General features: G+C 38.7%; 1 protein-coding gene across 1 annotated transcript in view; it reads right to left on the bottom strand.

The window, feature by feature from the left end:
- Positions 1–19,018, bottom strand: part of MAML3 (mastermind like transcriptional coactivator 3) — a 628,299-nt gene extending 609,281 nt beyond the window's left edge. The window contains exons 1-2 of the mRNA XM_060299743.2: positions 18,944–19,018; positions 14,643–14,683 (exon numbers count right to left, since the gene is read on the bottom strand). Coding sequence (XP_060155726.1) covers positions 14,643–14,663 — 21 coding nt within the window. The 5' untranslated portion in view covers positions 14,664–14,683; positions 18,944–19,018. The remainder of the gene's footprint in view (positions 1–14,642; positions 14,684–18,943) is intronic.
- Positions 19,019–19,173: the final 155 nt, after the last annotated feature.

Below are 19,173 nucleotides of genomic sequence, written 5' to 3'. Positions count from 1 at the left end.
TTTTCTTTGAAACACACAGTCCTCTTGGACTAGATTTCTTTTGCTACTTTTGATTAAGAGAACAAGAAAAGCTTACTTTTCTTTTAACTCTACTGTAAGCAAGGCAACAGCAATTGTGATGATGAGATAGCAACCAACGCTGAGCCTCTGGGCCAGGCGCCCAGCCAGGTGAGGACTGAGGCTCCTGAAGAGCATGTGCCCTGCTCAGAGAGCCAAGCTGCTTCCCACTTCTAGCTGACTGCTGTCATGAAAGAATGGAAATGCAAAAAAGCACAGTTTTCAAGAGACACCAAAAATACAGGGGTTTTTTTGGTGCAACTTCCTGATTCTTCCCTGTTTTCCACCTAATCCTAATTTTAAAAACAGTATCATGGAAGTCCAAACAAAACACATCTGCAGGTCAGCTATGACTGCAGAAGAATGTATTTTCAGACTTCTGTTCTCAAATCTTTATCGTTTGTCTTTATCTCTCTTCTTAGTTTCTTTTTTTTTTTTTGCGGTACACAGGCCTCTCACTGTTGTGACCTCTCCCGCTGCGGAGCACAGGCTCCGGACGCGCAGGCTCAGCGGCCATGGCTCACGGGCCCAGCCGCTCCGCGGCATGTGGGATCTTCCCGGACCGGGGCACGAACCCGTGTCCCCTGCATCGACAGGCGGACTCTCAACCACTGCGCCACCAGGGAAGCCCTCTTCTTAGTTTCTGATTCATAATCCAACTGCTTGCTAGAACCTAGATATGTCCCAGGTGTCAAATGAACTCATCTTACCCCTTGGGCACCCCATAATCTGCTCCCATGTAAGATTCATAATTTTAATGAATGGCCGCATCATCTACCCAGTTCCTAAAGCGAGAAATTCACATGTCGTCCCATTATCATTTCTCACAACCCAATCAAAGCACTGATTCCTGTTGACTTGACCTTGAAAATGTTTCTCAAATTAATCTGGCCTTCTCCAATCTTATCACCACTTCCCTGATCAGGCCCTCATCATCTCCCACATAAACCACAGCATCAACTGCCCAACTGTTCTTCCTATTTCAATTTCTATCCCTTCACATCTCTCCTCCACACTGCCTATATCACTCCCTCTCCCTGCAGAGACCGATCGATGCCTTGCATCCCCTGCTGGCTGAAGTCCAAGACACTTAACGTGGCATTTAAAGTCTCCCTCTTCCTGGCTCTACCTATCTCTTCAGTGTCATTTCCTGCCACAAAGTTTGGGCTCAGTAGGAAACACTTAATGTTCTATGCACAGGCTGTCTATTTCATGCCTCTGGACTTTGCTCATACTGCTCTCTTTGCCTGGAATAACAAAAGTCACCCTTTCTTGCCTGGCTAATTCCTATTCATCCTTTAAGAACCCATCCAGGCATCACCTCCTCCAGGAAGCCTTCCTTGACCTTCCCAGGCTGAGTAAGGTTTCCTTTCTCCTTTCTGAGAATGCCAAGCTTATCTCTACCTATATTTTTTCACAGCATATTATACTTGTATGTATATGGGTTCCTTCCACCAACAGACTGTGAGCTGCTGGAAGATGGAACCTGGGTTTTAAAATGTCTGTACTTCTGGCACCTAACCCAATGTCTGGCACCTAATAGACACTCAAAACATTTTGGCCCAATAATTCTGATTGAGTTTGTATGTACACTGGGATGAGGGCCCCTAGCTGAGAATAGACTCCTAAGGTCAGCTTTCCTAAATCATTTCTAGTTTTAAGAGTTTCTTTCCTATCTCCACTTCTGGGTCATTTAGTTCTGCTTTCAGAAAACATTTATTGAGCACCTACTATCACTTGCCAGGTAGTAGACAGGACCTGGCTATTTGGAGAATTGGCTCAGAGTAGTGTGGCAGAAAGGGCTTGAACTTTGGAGTCAGAAATGCCTGGACTTGAGTCTGTTGGACTTTTAGCGAGTTATGTAACATCCCTGAGCCTCAGTTTCCTAGGTCATGAAATGATCATAAGAGTATGTCTCTGAATTGTTTTGAAGATTAAATGAAATAATAAAGGAAGCTTCCTGAACCAGCCTGGCCTACAGTAAGTATTCAGTACGTTTTAGTTCCTCCTTTGCCCACTTCAAAGAGATCACACACAAGTTTCTTAAAAGGCTCCAAGATTTGTCAACATTGGCTGTCATGGTAACGGCAGCGCCCTGTGGATGCTGCTCTGTAAGTGGGACTGCTGATGTCTTCCTGATAAAGAGGCTTGTGGTAGAAGGGGGCGGGGGGTGGATACGAACAAACCCTTTAAACAAGAGCATGATTCTCTTCTGATACAAATAAGATAGCTCCTCTTTTTCCTCTTCATCCTGGCCCTCACCTCTTCCCTGCCAATATTCTTCCCACCACTGTCCTCCTTTATGCCTCAGCCTCCTTCCTGACTCTGCTCTCTAAAATCTCTCCTGGATAATAGTCAAAGCTGCTTCTGCATCTGTTTTTGGCATCCCAACTAGCCCTCATTGTAAGGTGGTAATAAGCTTCCTGGAGAAGTGGCACAATTGTCGTGTGCTTTTATTTGGTACCTCTTCCTACCACCGTTTGGAAAATGTAACAATACCCCCCTCGTGCCCCGCTGAAAGCGGTCTGGGTTTGAAAAGCTTTCAGAAGGCCATCTGCCATCCCCTCAGCCAAGCAGCAGATCAGACACGACGCCCTGCATTAGTTAGCACTCCAAGTAGAAGGTATCAAGGGCCTGTATTCCTTTTCATCTCACCCTCCATTATAATATGGGCTAAAGAAGGAAACATACTCGTGGCTACCCAGCTGGGAGACACACTGAGTCATAGCAGGAGTCTTGTCCGAAAAAAGGGAGCAGGCTTTTCTTTTCTGATGGTGAATGGAGCCAGTGTTTGCAGCCAGCACCACGCTCCAGCGTCCCCTGCACTGCTGGTAATGGCTTGACCGTGTTACCCTGGACCTCATGGGAGGATATGGTGCTGATGACTCCTGGAGTGGAGGCATCCTTCAATAAGTACACAAGGATGAGGTGAGGGTTGGTCGCATGTGCTGGTCAGGAACAGTGAAGCGCTCCCTGCTTCACCTCAGTTTACACCTTCCAATGAATTTGGCCATGAATATTAATTTAAAAGATTATTCAGACATACTTAGAGATGCCAAAAGAGATCACCTCTAGAATGGTACAAGTGTTTTTGTTTTTAGTGGCTTGAACAAGGGTGTTCATTGCACCAGCAATGGCAGAAAGTTTCAGCAAATCTTAATTGGCATTTGGGATCCATATAAGTATACACAATGTCATCGGCCAAGTGAAATAGCTCTTCCTGTAAGCTGAAGGTAATATGGACAGTGGCATTAGGAATACCTCCCCTGGCCCAGCAAAATGCCTTTAGACTTAGCAGAAGAGATTCAATAAGAAAAAGGAGATCAACTCTGCTTCTCAGTAGCTTCTGAGAGTGCTATGACTCTGGGGTCACTAATGTATCGCTAGAAATTGTAAGTGCTCTTTCTGCGAAAAAAAATCTTCCATCAGAAGAAATCCACTTAACTGAAATAAAACAATCTAGCATAATGCAAAAACTAGTTTTAATAAACAAGCTTAAGAAACAGAATGTTAGAGCAGTATCTAAATATTCTCAGTAATCTAGATTGTTCTCTAATTTTCTCATCAAAACGTAAGTATTAATATTTTGACTCTTCCCTTAAAAGACAAAACCATCCATCAATCGCCTTGTATCAGTAATGTGTTTTTTCTTTATTAGATCAACAACAACAAAAAAGGGAGTAAGAATGTTTTACGTTAAATTTATATGAAAGCCTTCATAATTGTGCTAACTTTTTTTCCTAGAGAAAAATCCAGAGGAGATTCAAAAGATCAAGGGTGAATTTGATTTACCTGAGCTCATGAGCTAATGAGATGCTGACCTTCCCCACGTCTTTTTCCTGTCAAGAAGGGAGCCGGGGGCTATTTTCCATCATGGGTACCTTCATTTCAAAAAGGCTTCTATTGGATTGGATCCACTTTGGACACATTTCCCCTCACAGGCCTCCAGCCTGCCTGACTTGTTCCAAATTTGAGGGTCAGAGCCTGGTTTCCTTAGACGCTTGGGGTTCCCCTGAGAGATTCTTTGAAGGTTCTCTTTGAGCCTTCAAACAGAATCTGGAGTGTAGAGAGAAGGAGGGTGATGCTTAAAGAGCAGGGCAGACTGGAGGAACCAGCTTCAGCTGTGCTCCTCAACCCTAGGAATGATGTTTAAGTGATTCAAAAGCTCTCAGTGACCCTACAGGAAACAATATGTACTCCAATCACAGAATCAGAGTTGTTGTAAAAGCTGTTTCAGAAAGACATGTTTTGCTTTCACGGATAGGCTTTAACCTTCATTTTCAATCCTTGAATTTGACATTGGAGATGGAAGGGACTCAGTGGCAGCCCCCATGAATGGTCCAGGAGAATAGTGAGCCTCCCTTGCCAGCTTTTTTTTACATCTTTATTGGAGTAAAATTGCTTTACAATGTTGTGTTAGTTTCTGCTGCACAACCAAGTGAATCAGCTATATGTATACATATATCCCCATATCCCCTCCCTCTTGAGCCTCCCTCCCACCCCTCTAGGTGGTCACAAAGCACAGAGCTGATCTCCCTGTGCTATGCAGCATCTTCCCACTAGCTGGCTGTTTTACATTTGGTAGTGTATATATGTCAATACTACTCCCTCACTTCGTCCCAGCTTCCTCTTCCCCCACTGTGGCCTCAAGTCTGTTCTCTACGTCTGCATCTTTATTCCTGCCCTGTCACTAGGTTCATCAATAACATTTTTTTAGATTCATATATATGTGTTAGCATACAGTATTTGTTTTTCTCTTTCTGACTTACTTCACTCTGTATGACAGACTCTAGGCCCATCCACCAGACTACAAATAACTCAATTTCATTTCTTTTTATGGCTGAGTAATATTCCATTGTATATATGTGCCACATCTTCTTTATCCATTCATCTGTTGATGGACACTTAGGTTGCTTCCATGGCCTGGCTATTGTAAATAGAGCTGCAGTGAACATTGTGGTACATGACTGTTTTTGAATTATGGTTTTCTCAGGGTTATATGCCCAGTACTGGGATTGCTGGGTCGTATGGTAGTTCTCTTTTTAGTTTTTTAAGGAACCTCCATATTGTTCTCCATAGTGGTTGTATCAATTTACATTCCCACCAACAGTGCAAGAGGGTTCCCTTTTCTCCACACTCTCTCCCACATTTATTGTTTGTAGATTTTTTGATGATGGCCATTCTGACCAGTGTGAGGTGATACCTCATTGTAGTTTTGATTTGCATTTCTCTAATGATTAGTGATGTTGAGCATCTTTTCATGTGTTTGTTCCTTGCCAACTTTTTGTTAGAGCGACCTGAATCTTCCCTCCACCAGCCTCCCTGGGATGCACACAGCCAACAGTCACCCCTTTTCAGCCCTTACTGGCTTTCTTCCCCATTTAATCATTGCTCCCTTGTTTCTCCACACACACGTTTCATTGTCAGCTTAATGACTTTGGCTCAGACTACTTGGCTGTGCACATGCTTGGTTCTCTCCTCGCTGGTAGCATGACACGAGTAAAAGTGGAAAAAGCTTGCATTTTAAAACACATTCGTCCTTTCTTATCCCTCCTGAGAATCTTCACTACCTTTTCCAAGCAGACAAAAGACAATTATTATTCCTTCATCTATGTGAATATTTTGCTTTCATTTGCATTCATGGTGAAAAGGTTAGTGGGTTTCTCTAAGGTCATGATAACTATTTAGAAAGCTTTGTTTATAAAAGTATCTAGAAGATTTTTTTTTCAACACTGTTTCTTATCCTTTTTAATTTTAGAATTTTAAATGGCTTGAGTTTCTTTGTGCTATGACAGTGTTCCTCAATGTACAGTGGATTCCTGTCCCTTCTGCTTTAAAATAGTGTAAAAACAGAATTTCTGTAAATACAACATAGTTGAGAATGAACTTGAGGACACGGGAAGGGGGAAGGGCAAGCTGGGACGAAGTGAGAGAGTGGCATGGACATATATACACTACTAAATGTAAAACAGATAGCTAGTGGGAAGCAACCGCATAGCACAGGGAGATCAGCTAGGTGCTTTGTGACCAGCTAGACGGGTGGGATAGGGAGGGTGGGAGGGAGATGAAGAAGGAGGAGATATGGGGATATATGTATATGTATAGCTGATTCACTTTGTTATAAAGCAGAAACTAACACACAATTGTAAAGCAGTTATACTCCAATAAAGATGTTTAAAAAAACCCCAGAAAACACAGTTGATATATAATTTGAGCAAGTCACAGTTAGCAATGATGGTTGGCCCCTAAACACTAACATTTTCAGCCAGTGCCTCTCTGTGAAATACTTAGTGATCGTCAAACACACAATTGCCCAGGGAGAGCCTATGTTTCAAGGAATTTCTCAAAGAATAGTACTTGTAGAATATTTCCTGCTAACACAAACAGTAACTCCTTTATTGGTCCATTTTGTAAGTTGGGACATTATCCATTTTACATAGTATGTAATCATTTGACTGTAAAAGGAATTAGGCAAATTCACAGCTAACTGGTCATTTTTGAAAAGCAAACTGTATGTTTAATATTTCTGTCATGTTCCAATGATTACATTTTTAAGGGATTCTTTTTTTCCAACCTTTTGTTTTGGGGTGTGGGAGACAGATAATCTAAAGCAGACATTGAAGAAAGATGATTAGTCACCTGTCACTCTAATTTTCCTATAGGTTCTCAATTCTGGAGACAATTAGGAAAATCAGTTGGTTTCTTTAGAAATCCTGGTGAACTCTTTGGATATTTGATACCATCTAAAAAATAACCCACATTCATCACAAATAAAACTAAGAGAGTCACAAAATTAAGTATTTGGAGTGAGCCCACATTCTATTAACTAGTCATGTGTCTCTTAGATGAATGTTAATAACATTTATTGAGAACTTAAGACGTCCCAGGTGCTGTGCTCAGAACTTCACATTCATTATCTCATTTAATCCTCACAAATAGCATGTGACAGACATTATTATCCCTGTTTTTGAGATTGAAGACTGGGGCTCAGAAAGGTTTAGGAACTTGTATGAAGCAGAGCTGGGATAGCAGCCCAAGTCTGAGTGACTTCAAAGCCTTCATCAAATGACAGTGCATCAGGACAGCAATTACCAGATTGCATAACTGCATTACACTGACAAGGTGGAAGCAATAAGGTGCTTTGCAGACATTGAACAATGTAATATGGTCCCTTAGTTATGTTATGAGGTCACTGTATCAAAAATGTAATCATAGATTCAGAGGGCAAGAAGAGCCCCAGAAGCTCTCTAACAATATTGGAGTATGCTCAGACAAGAAAGGTAGAATATAAAATTGTACCTATGTTGTGATTACAACCATGTAAAAGTAATTTATGTATATGGACTAGGATGGGACGAGAACTTGGGAAAATGTATTTACTAATGTGTAGGGATTATGTTATTACATTTTCATGTTCTATTTATACAATAATTTTTTTCTTAAAGATAAGATTAACAGGTTTTTCTGATATATAGAAGAAAGATATTAATCCTAACATGAGTGCTGATTTTGAGAAGCATGTGAAAATACCAGTGCTAGGATTAAGGACACCTATCAAAACATCACTACTGCCTTTTGCATTTTTAGTGATGCATGCAAAAAGTTGTATTAGGAAAATAAAATGTAGAAAGTGGTAGATTTGGCTATAGGACACACTAGGAACAGAGGGTGGGGAGAAGGGGAGATAAGACATTAAATTGTAAATGCCACCCTTCAGCATAGTCATATCTTATTTGTTTAAGTTTTATTTTGAAACAATCTCAAGTGCCAAAAACTTGCAAGCATGTGAAGAAGGATCCTTTCTTCCTGAATTATTTGAGAGTAAGTTGCCAACTCAATGCCCCATCACCCCCAGACACTTTAGTGCGCATTTCCTACGAACAAGGACTATCTCCTTCATAATCATGATACAACCAACAAAGTCAGGAAAATGACATTCATACATTACTGTCACCTCATCTTCAAAGTGCATTTAAGGCTCACAGTTGTCTTGATAATATCCGTGACAGAAAAGGCACCCAGCTAGAATCATACTTTGCATTTAGTTGTCATGTCGATTTAGCCTCCTTCAATCTGGAACAATTTCTCAATCTTTACTTTTGTAACCCTGATACTTTTAAAGATTATAGAGCAGAATTAAATAAAATAGTTCTTGTAAAACTGTGGGGCACCTGGTAAGTGGGGAATAAATGTTACATATATTATAAATATAGTAAAAATATTTGTGATGTACAAGGGAAAATTCTCTACAACTAATACCCTTGACTAAACAAATGATTTTTGAAGTTTGTAAAATTGTCACTGCTAATATGCAAAAACTAAGCTCAAAATATGAACTTTGGGTTGTAGTTAGCTAAAATCCACCACAGTTCTTTATTGTTCCACCTGAAACAGCAGTTCATTTTCTTTTTCTGTCACCACCTCAGTCCTAATAATCCCTTCCCGAAAATTCCATAAGCTTTATGTATTTAAAGATATAAAAGGTGAACGACTTATGGTTAGGAGGCTTTAGAAACCTTTTTCCATCAGCTTGGTGACTGACCTAAAGGGGTTTACAGATGTTCTGGTCAACACATAGGACTCTTCCAGTGAAATGTCACCATGAGGTAAGCCCTTCCCAACCTCAGTGGATTACAAGGCAGGGAAACCACATCAAACCCAAGTGGTGAGAGAAGCACTCAGTGCTTCAGGAAAGACCTATAGAGTCTGGGAGATTCTGGGCTCTCTACACAGTGGTATAGTGTCACCAACCTACAAAGTCTAGGTCCTGGAATCACCATTTTAAGAAGGCAAAGTTACTGTGGAAGGGGAAAATCTTTCCAAGAAAATTCTTTGTAAGGAAAACATACAGAAAAACCAAAGCAAAACAAACAAAACAACTAACAGTTCAAGCTATTGAGTTCAAGAAGAATTAAATTCAGTGGATTTGGCCATCAAATAGGCTGCAGCTCAGAGCTAGGAATTTGCTCTAAGTTAGAACTTTGGAACCAGGACTTTCTTAGTCAAACTTATACAGTTTGAGGTTGTTTTCTGAGGGAAGGACAAGGGTGAACAGGCTAAATAATACAGTTTTCAAAAGTAAGTCTTCTGCTAAACAATGATAGCCTTTCTCAACCAGGCTTCCTCAAAAGAACCTTGGAACATGGAAAAGGATCTGAGTGACTACTTTCTCAATTCTCTCAGGGATGACACATAAGAAGTACCTTTCTAGATGCAAGGGGAGAATTGATTTTATTTCATGCAATGAATACCTTAGGTGGGCTTAGTTCTCTCTCAGAACCTTGGGTGAAAAAGGGCTGGTGTCTGATAGGGTAACCCACCCAGGTGGCAGAGTTGCAACATGGTACTATCATTTTCCTAGAACTCGAGACTAAAAATCATGGTCATCTTGGACCCTTCCTTCACTTTTATCTTCCATGGTTGATTAATCTGTTAACACATCCTGCTTCTACTTTTTAAAAAATGTTTACGGTAATATCCCTTCGTCTCCTTTTCCACTGCCTCTACCACTCATGACTGAATTTTATAACAGTCATAGAATCGTATAACCTAGCCTCTAGGAATATCAGTTTTCTCATGTGCAAAGTAAAGATAATCACAGTAACTACCTTATAGGATTATGGTAAGGACTGAATGAATTATTTTATGTTCAGTGCTCAGTACAGCACCTTACAGATAGTTGGAACTCAGTAAATGTTAGCTATTACTGTTGTTATTATATACGCCTCCTCCTGTAGTGTCTTCCTACCGATTCACTCTGGATACTTAGTTCTCCATATATCTTTCTAGAAAACATGTCTCTCACCACCTTAGGAATCCACTGGATCAAATTCCTGCCTGGCTTTCCATGTCTTCCTCAGCTGATTCATTCATTCACTCTTTCATTTATTAATTTTTTCCAACTTACTTCCTACTACCTCCAAACACATATCATTCAGCCATTCATTCACTATGTTTATATTGCATCCCTGTTATGGGCCAGGTATTGGAGATACAGAAAGAAATGAAGGGAGAAGCACTGCCAACTCTTGTAATAATTGCAGTTGGGAGAATATCAAGTCTACTAGTCAGAAGGTCTCTCCATCATGTCCCTACCCCCAGATGTGTTCCTAATCCAGTCCCACTCTCTCTCTTCTCTCCAAAGTTCTGTCATACTTAGCACCACCCTGCTTTACAGTTGTTCTAGCTAATGTGGGTTCGATATGTCTTACCAACTAGATTATAAATTCTTTGAGAGATGTCTGTATTCTCTTAAGTGAGCAACACGTTAGGAGTTCCAATGATACTTTTGACTGAGACTGACTCATTGATTTTTATAGGGTGCAGAACACATATATCCTCTACTGGGTCCATAGTTTCAAAATGTAAATATCTTTAAAATGGGTAGTTTAGTGGAAGAAGGAGAACTTATATTTCTATCAGTTAGAATATGTATTCACTTGGACCGAGAGCTCTTTGATTTATTATAGCTGATGTTTCTGACTATTAATAGAAGATTAACTAGTACCTGAGAGGTGTATATTATTTTGTATTTTTCATTATTTTGTATAGAATCAGAGAAATTTCCTAAATAAATTCTTTGTTTTGATTATTCTTGCTGTATAACATACCCCAAAACGGCAACAACCGTTTTGTTTGCTCGCTGTTCTGCGGCTCAGTGATTCAGGGGGGTTAGCTGGGCAGTTTTCCCTTGGGGATCCCTGATGCCGCTGCAGTCAGATGTCAGCTGGGCTGCAGTCATCTGAAGTTTGAAAAGAGCCTTAGACTTATTAGACTTTTAGTTCCACCCCTGAGGTGAGACTTCAGGCAAGTCATTTTGTTTCTCTGGGTCTCATTTTCCACACATAATGAAATAAAACCAACAAATCCTTTCGAGAGCTCTTTCAGCTCAAAAGTTGATTCTACGAAATGAGAAAAATGTTTGGATATGAACAGCTACAAATAAGTCATTGTGCATAACTAAGGTCATTCTACAAGTAGAAAAGGTTACTACATGAATGGAAAACACAGGATTGATATAAGAAAGATCTTTTGTGGTGAAACTGATCTTGAATCAATTTTGCCACTAGAGGTCACTAGCGTACCATCTCAAAGAGAACATACGCCATCAAGTCACTAGCAGTTCCCTCTCTCTGGCCCCTAAATGTTGTTCATGGTGTCTTTTAGTGTATTCTGAGTATCTCCCGACAGCTGCCAGAGACATAAGTTATGATGAGGTGACATCAGTTGTCACTCTAGGTGATGGTTCATGTGTGCCTAATGTTCTGTAAGTGTGAAGAACCACCACTTGGACCATAAGGAAAATGACTTCTTTGGCTTTGCTGCCCTCTCACTGGGATGTGTTAAGGGGCAGTGAGATAATTTGATAGAAAGTCATGTGAGCTCTGAAGTGAAAAGACACTGTGGAAATACTGTGTCATCCTCTAATGCAGCATAGATTGTCTGATTTTCATGAGACAGGAAAAGGAAGGACCCAAAGCAGAAAATTCATTCATTCACTCATTAAACCAGTATTTCCAGACACACATGTAGACACTGTACTGGCAATTGGGCTGCATTCATGAAGATCAGCTGGTTCTTCTTCAAGGGATTTAAGGAATCGGGTATAGGAGGGTTTCTATTCCGATACTCTCAGTACTCACAGACCACCAAGCACTCTAAATTCCCATGTCTGCAGGTGGTCACTTGCAGAATGGCAAAACCAGTGGCTTTTTTAAGCTGATGATACTTTTCTGAGGTGATATTAAGAGTAGACTATACACCTTTGACATCAAATCCAAAACTAAACCACAGAGGTACATACCAGAAAATGTTAAAATGCTGAGTTGGGTTGTAGCCAATGATGCTTGTTAGAAAATATACTAAAACGTATTTTGACATAAAACTTTTTAAGTGGGAGAAACAATGCTCTAAGTGAAATTAATGCCCTGAAACATAAAGATCTATAGAGATCACCTCTGAAGAAACTTCTGTGAGAAGGATGGACTCCAGGATGCCTCTGAAGGGCATATCAATTTTCTCCCCAAATGAAAATTACATCCTATTTACTTATAACTTGCTTCATGCTGTGCATAAAGGAAACCTACTTCAAACTCCAGAACTCACAATTCTACCATCAAGGATGAGTAGCAAGGAGTCCTGGGCTCTTTCCATAACTTGAGGAGTTATTTCTTCTACAGCTTTAAGGGGACTTGAACTGTTTAAATCAGTTGTCATCAGCGTTTAGACAAGACACAGAGGCCATATCTGAGCAGGATGGGCAAAGCCCCTATTCCTTAGCAGCAAGGTGTTCTCTCGTTTTCTGCCCTCATTAGCAAAGAAAAAGAAAGGGAGCCTGGCTGGATCTCTGCTTCAAGTTGGGGAAGGCTTGATCTGCTTTTGCTGTGATGGGTGTTAGTAATTATCCTGGCAATTATTAATTTTAACCGTTTGTTTTCAAACAAACTACAGACAGCCTTGTCCTTCCTTCTGATTGTTGCAAAGTCTGCTGGAATAGCGAAAAAGAAAGGGTAGGGGGAATGTTACAAAATATGACTTGATTTATCTAAAAATGTATTTACTATGATTATGCCATTGACTTCTATCAACACTAATGTTTCTTCAAAGCCAGCTAGTGTAGTTTTCTTCCTTTTTGACTGATAGGCATCCCACCAACACTTTATGAGACATTTTTTCCTATTTCCCTCGAGATAATTGTATAAGGAAGGAGGAAGGAAAATAGGAATTTGTCACAAACTAAAGAGGTTAGAGGTTTGGGGGAGGGGCAGTCTGCCATGGGCCCTGAGTGTCACTGCATGTTCTTGCTGGTTTGCCAAGAGCACAAGGACCTGCCTGACCTTTATTCAGGCCGTTTCTGAGGGTGTGTTTGCAGAGAGCAACTCTAAGGGATGAAGTAATGCCTTCCCCTGGTTGAAGAGCAAGCTTGCTTCCACTTGCCGTAAAAGCAATAGCTTCCCTGAGCTCAGCGTTCCTCCCTATACAATAACCCTCTGCGTGTGCAGGCATCTATGGGGGGCTTGGGAGAAATGGGAAACAGAAGCAAACCAGCATGAAGTTCACGCCGCTGTGAGTAACAGAGTCCTTGGACTCTGACGCAGGCATGTCACGTCTTCTCCCAGCATTCACGAACTCATAGTAGGCTAACTTGTAAGCTTGCGCGCTGTGTAAAATCCCAAATCCTGACACAGCCTGACAGAGGAACTCTCCCAAGTTGATTATTTAGTGTAAACAGTTACCAGGGAAACAGAAAACTATGAGGATTACGTTTGTGCATCAAAAGTAAGAAAATCCATCCGCAGCCCAACATTTTAGAGACTTGCTAGCAACTCATGTGCATTCTTTTTATGAAATCTTATTTCTTGCAACCCTGACTCCTAGGCCCTTCAAAGAATCACTTTGTCTTATTAAAACAGAATCCCCTTTATGCTCCAAGAGCCCAATGATTAGTCTTGATTTTAAAGCAGATTATTTTTTAAAAATTTAGTGGAACAGGTACTCAGCTGAAATGATTGATAGTGGTAGATTCATGTGTAGAGAATCACAGAAACCCCAAATCACAAAAGCTAAAATGGAGTGGCTCAAAGATAACTAACTCAGGAAAGCTCTCAGATGTTATGGCAGGTACAGTGCTAAGGGCTGGACTGTCAGACACAACCAAAGCATCAAAGGTTGACTCTTAAATATGGGGAACCAACTGCTATAACTCACTGGTAGTGTTACTTGATAAATTCCTCAGTTATTTTATACAATATTAGAGAGACAGAATTAACTTTATCCCAATCCCTCATTTGAGGAAACAGGGGTCTATGGTAAAGTGATTCATCCCCCATAACGTTACAGTCAATTTCAAATATCTGAATATGCTACAGCATCTAGCTCTAAGGAACACTAAAGTAACTTTTAAACTAGGAAATATATGAAGAATTGAATGAACACATATAGGGTGAGTCAGAACTGGAACCCAGGTTTCCTCTTCTTCAAACCAATGTTTACTGCACTGTTGACAGACCAGGGTTTTCCAAACCAGACATTTGCATACCAACATTGCAATTTTTGCCATATTAAATTAACCATTTAATTAACATCACTTTTGAACTTAGCTTTGTTCTAAACAACAACATCTGCAAACTGAGGGTTAGTTGTATTATTCATATTTTTCTATTATGATAAAATATGTAACTATTCATCATGTTCAACCAGAGCTATAAGCGTCAATACTTGGGAAACACTGATTAGACAATACTTTGTCTAGAGAAAAATAAGCATCAAGACTGCACAGAATCATTCCTTACTATTTTCATTTTTGTCAAGAAGTTCAAAGCTTGATTCCATGGAGACCCTGAAATCCTTCTGAATTTTCATCTGAGAAGCACTAAAAATACACTGGTAATTTCTTACATTTTCTCTATTGAACAGATGAATGAAAATGATTCTGTTCAAATTAGCCAACTATTGGTTATTATCAGGAAATTATAATCTTCAGAAAAGTATACAAAAACAACTTAATTTCCAAATAGCAGTAGAGCATACTATTAAGTCTAGTCTTGAAATCAAGTTTCCACAAGCAGAAAATATTCTTTACTCACCAAATTCAGGACAACATTCATTCTCCAATGAATTCAATAACCTTTCAAGGGAAAAAAATAAGTAAAAAGGAAAATGTGAGTTCTTTTTTAGGAATGAGATGAAACACATTTTGCAAATTAATGAGTGTAAAGTAGGAGAGAACACACCTGGTTACACTTGAAAGTTATCAAAATGCCTCCATTTAGCATATTTCACTTTAAAATATCCACAGTATGTTTAGATCCCTCTAATTACTGCAAACAAGTTAAAAGTTTTTATGTGCTTGATGAGAGTATATCAGACTAGAACATCAAAACAACCTTGGAGGTTCTCTATTTTTTTATTTATTATTTCTTCCTCACATAATATTTTGTCTTGTAACAATAGTTTTCCATTTGGAGTTCCCCATTCTCTATGAAGAATATTTTAATTTGTGCTTTTATTTAGATGGTTTATAATATATGCACCTTCCAGATCACATGAATATCCATCTTATAATCAAATATTTCTATACAATTTCAGTGGTTCCTATTTGTACTTGAATGTTTTTCTTATTCAGAAGGGAATTTTGTGGCTATTTTTAAACGATTTTTTATTGAAAAATGTAACGCAAATATGAAACACCATGTAAGTAAATAATTTAATGAATGTTCACTTCATGACTAGTTTGCCAAGGTTTCTACTCCCTTTTTATAATCACTTGGGTATACTGTTCTTTCTTCTCACCTTTTTGCCATTTCAAGAATTTTTTTCTATTCATTGAAGGACAACTATCAGCAACACTGTTTTATCCAATTTGCAACATTTTGTGAATGATATGCTTCTTCTAATATTATGGTTACCTTTTTGTGTGTTATCTTCTTCAGATAGCTTGTCTAAAGACTTCCTTTAAGTTTAAATTCTCTAGCAAGATATATGTTTGATTCTGAAATGTTAAAAAGTTGAATGCTCTAGAATTACCATATCCTACTTATAGTAATCATTTTCTTGCATTTTAAAAATAGTTTTATCATCCAAGGGTGCATTCAAAATAAACTATAGGTTTTTTGGGTCTGTTTTTTAAAATGTATTTTAAGTGTCTTTTTATCTACAAGTCTTCTTTCCATTCTTTTTTCTTCCAGTGTGATTTATTTGTTAAAGGGCTTTGTTTCTTGTTATTTGTTCTTGTCCTGTTGTTTTGTTCCATTGTCAGATTTCGCTAAGCTTATCCAGATGGTAGACTTAACATATTTCTCTGTCCTCTGTATTTCCTGTTAAATTTCTAGTTTATGGACTTGATTAGGTCAGGCTGCATTAAAAAAAAAAACTTTCTTTGCAGGACTATTTCATAGGTGGTTTTCTCATATAAGCATTTAATGGTAAAGAAATTTCTCTAAGCACTGCTTCATTGCATCCCACAAATTTTGACATGTTTACATTTATTGAAAATATTTTCTAATTTCTCTTGTGACTTCTCTTGTGACCCATAGTGTCTTTAGAAGCAAGTAGTTTAATTTCCAACTACTTGGTTTTCTACAAATATCTTTTTGTTACTGCTTTCTAGTTTAATTCCTTTGTGGGCAGAGAAAATATTTTGTTATGACTACAATCATTTAAAATTTGTTGAGGTTGTTTTATGATAGAATATGGTCCATTTTGGTGAATATTCCATGTGCATTTGAAAAGAAGACAAGTTCTCTAGTTATTGGGTGGAATGTTCTATAAATGTCAAATGGGTCAAATATGTTGATAGAAGTTTTTATTCTGGTCTTTTATATCAACAATTTCCAAATTTGCCTGCACTCTGTTGAAATCACCTTTGTAAATTCTAAAAATATTCATGTCAGTATCCCACCCTAGAGACCATAATTTAATAAATCCAGGATGTAGTCTGTTCTTTGGAGTTATTAGGAGATTCTTAGGTGATTCGAATGTGAAGGCAAGCTTGGGTCCTGGGTTCTTTATCCTTACAGATTTTCTGTATACTTGTTTTACAAATTACAGAGAGGGGAGTGATGAACTTTCCGACTATTGTTGTAGGCTAGTTTCTTATTTCAGTTCTATCAGTTTTTGCTTCAGTGCCACTTTGTAGCACTGTTACAATTTTGCATCTTCTTAATGAACCGACCCCTTTATCTTGTTTTAATATCAATCCCCCTGATTACTAGTGAAGGTAAACATTAAAAGAAAATCTTTCTGACCACTCAGTTTTCCTCTTTTGTGAGTTTCCTGTTTATGTTATTTGAATATTTTTTTTATCTTTGTCAGAATTCTTTACATTTTCAGAGCTTTACTATATTATTTCAGTCTGTGGCTTGCTTTTAACTTGACATAAAATGTCTTCTCATCTGTGTATAAAACAATCAAAATTTAAAATCTTTTCCTAATGAATGACACTGTTTTGTCTGGTTTAACAAATCCTTCTCTACGGTGGTATCATAAAGACATCTGTGTTTTCCTAAAAGTTTAGAGTATTTTCACATTTCACATTTACTTCATTTGGAATTTAATTTTATTTTTGGTGTGAGATCAGGATCTAATTTCATATTTTTATACGAATAGCCAATTTCACTAAAACCACCATAATTTGTCTTTTATATAGCCAATTAACAAAGTTACTGTGCCAATTTTACTACCAAGAATAATGAGTAATAGTTTTTCCCACAACCTTACCAACATTTCTTCCTTACCAGACATCTTTATTTTATACCAACTTCCAGGTACAGGAACTTGCTTTTCTAACTTTCTTTTTGTCTATTCTTGTGTTAATATCGCATTTTTAAAAGTTGCTTTTAAAACAGAATTACCATATGATCTAGCAATTCCAATTCTTGATATATACCCAAAAGAACTGAAAGCAGTCTCACAGAGATATTTGCACATACCACGTTCATAGCTGCATTCATAATAGCTAAACGCAACTCAAGTGTCCACTGAAGGATGAATAGATAAACCAAATGTGGTATATACTTACAATAGAATAATATTCAGCCTTAAATAAGAAGAAATTCTAACACATGCTACAACACGGATGAACCTTGAGGATGTTATGCTAAGTTAGTCACAAAAGACAAATACTGTATGATTCCACTTACATGAGGTGCCTCAAATAGTCAAATTGATAGAGCAGAAAGAGTTGTGGTTGCCAGGGACTGGCAGTAGAGGTGAATGGGGAGTTGTTTAATGGGTATAAAATTTCAGTTCTGCAAGATGAAAAGAGTTCTGGGGATTGGCTGCACAACAATGAGAATATACCTAACACTACTGAACTGCACACTTTAAAATGGTTATTTAAATGGTAAGTTCTTTTATGTATATTTTACCCTATTTAAAACTAACAGGAAAAAACAACCCCCCCAAAACCTGTTCTTCTAGAAAAAAAAATCTGCATTTAATAGTTCTCTTAGTCTTTGGTGTTCTGCAGTTTCACCACGATGTGTCCAGGTATAGACTTCCTTATTTTAATCCTGCTCAAGAATAAGTGCTTCTTGAATCTAATTCAAATACTCCACAACCCTGAAAAATTCTTACTTATTACTATTTAAATACTGACCACACCCATTCTCTCTAGTCTCTCTTTTTGACACTCCTGTTAGATTTATGTTCAATCTTTCTTATTTCTCATGTATTTAGCTCCTGCATTGCATTCTAGTAAATTTTCCTCATAGTGTGTATCTTAGTTCTAGTCCAATGTATAGATCTCAAACACTGAACGGAAAAAATTCTTATCTATTCCTTAAAAAAAGTAAGGCTCTATGTTGGCAAACTGTGCTAGAAGTAGAAAGTCAAGAGACAGGTGGACATATGACTCATTTCTACAACTCAGGAGTATGTGCCAAAGCAGAAACAATAATATTCAAAGCCAGCATGCTGCTTTGTGTCAAGTGCTAGGTACCTGTGAATGGTACCCAGCCTGATTACATTACATCCCAAAGCCTGGCACACAGCATTTCACACTGCGTCTATGACCTTGCGCAGGAAATTTATTTACTCTTAAGCTTCTTTCTGTGGGTTGCTGTGAGGATCAAATGGGATAAAGTGAGCAAAAGTGCTATACACTGAAGTAGTATTAAGGTATTTTCTCAATTCTAAAATATTATTAAACGGTCCGGCGCATTATGGATTTTAAGATAGTTTGGGGAAGATGAGGAGAGGAACAGTCCGTTAGACGTACACTTAAGAGACTTCCGATTTGGGAAATTAAAAATATGGAAAAGTCTGCTTTTAGAACTGAAGAACCAGGGTACTTTCTCTGTTATGTCCACACACGTCCTTTTCTTGAATTTGAATGATTTCTCTCTCGCCCAGTGTTAGGTTTTACCAACCTCCAGGTTTTACCAACCTCCTTCCTGACAGCTGTCAGAATTTTCCACAATTTTCCACACTGGATTTCTTGACCCCATTTTCACGGACCGGCTGAGACTGAGGAACTGCCTCGCTCGGACTGGCTTTCGCACGCTCAGCTTAGCTTCTGTACTGTCATTGGCTGTTGCTCTTCCCGGACCCGCCCACAACGACCTCAACCCTGATTGGATTCCAGTGCCCTTTTGTTACGGCAAAAGGTGGATCCCG

This window comes from Globicephala melas, chromosome 5 (assembly GCF_963455315.2).
Source record: "Globicephala melas chromosome 5, mGloMel1.2, whole genome shotgun sequence".
Classification (NCBI taxonomy): Eukaryota; Metazoa; Chordata; class Mammalia; order Artiodactyla; family Delphinidae; genus Globicephala; species Globicephala melas.
The sequence above is the reverse complement of the archived record's forward strand: the minus strand, read 5'-3'. Positions and strand labels throughout refer to the sequence as shown.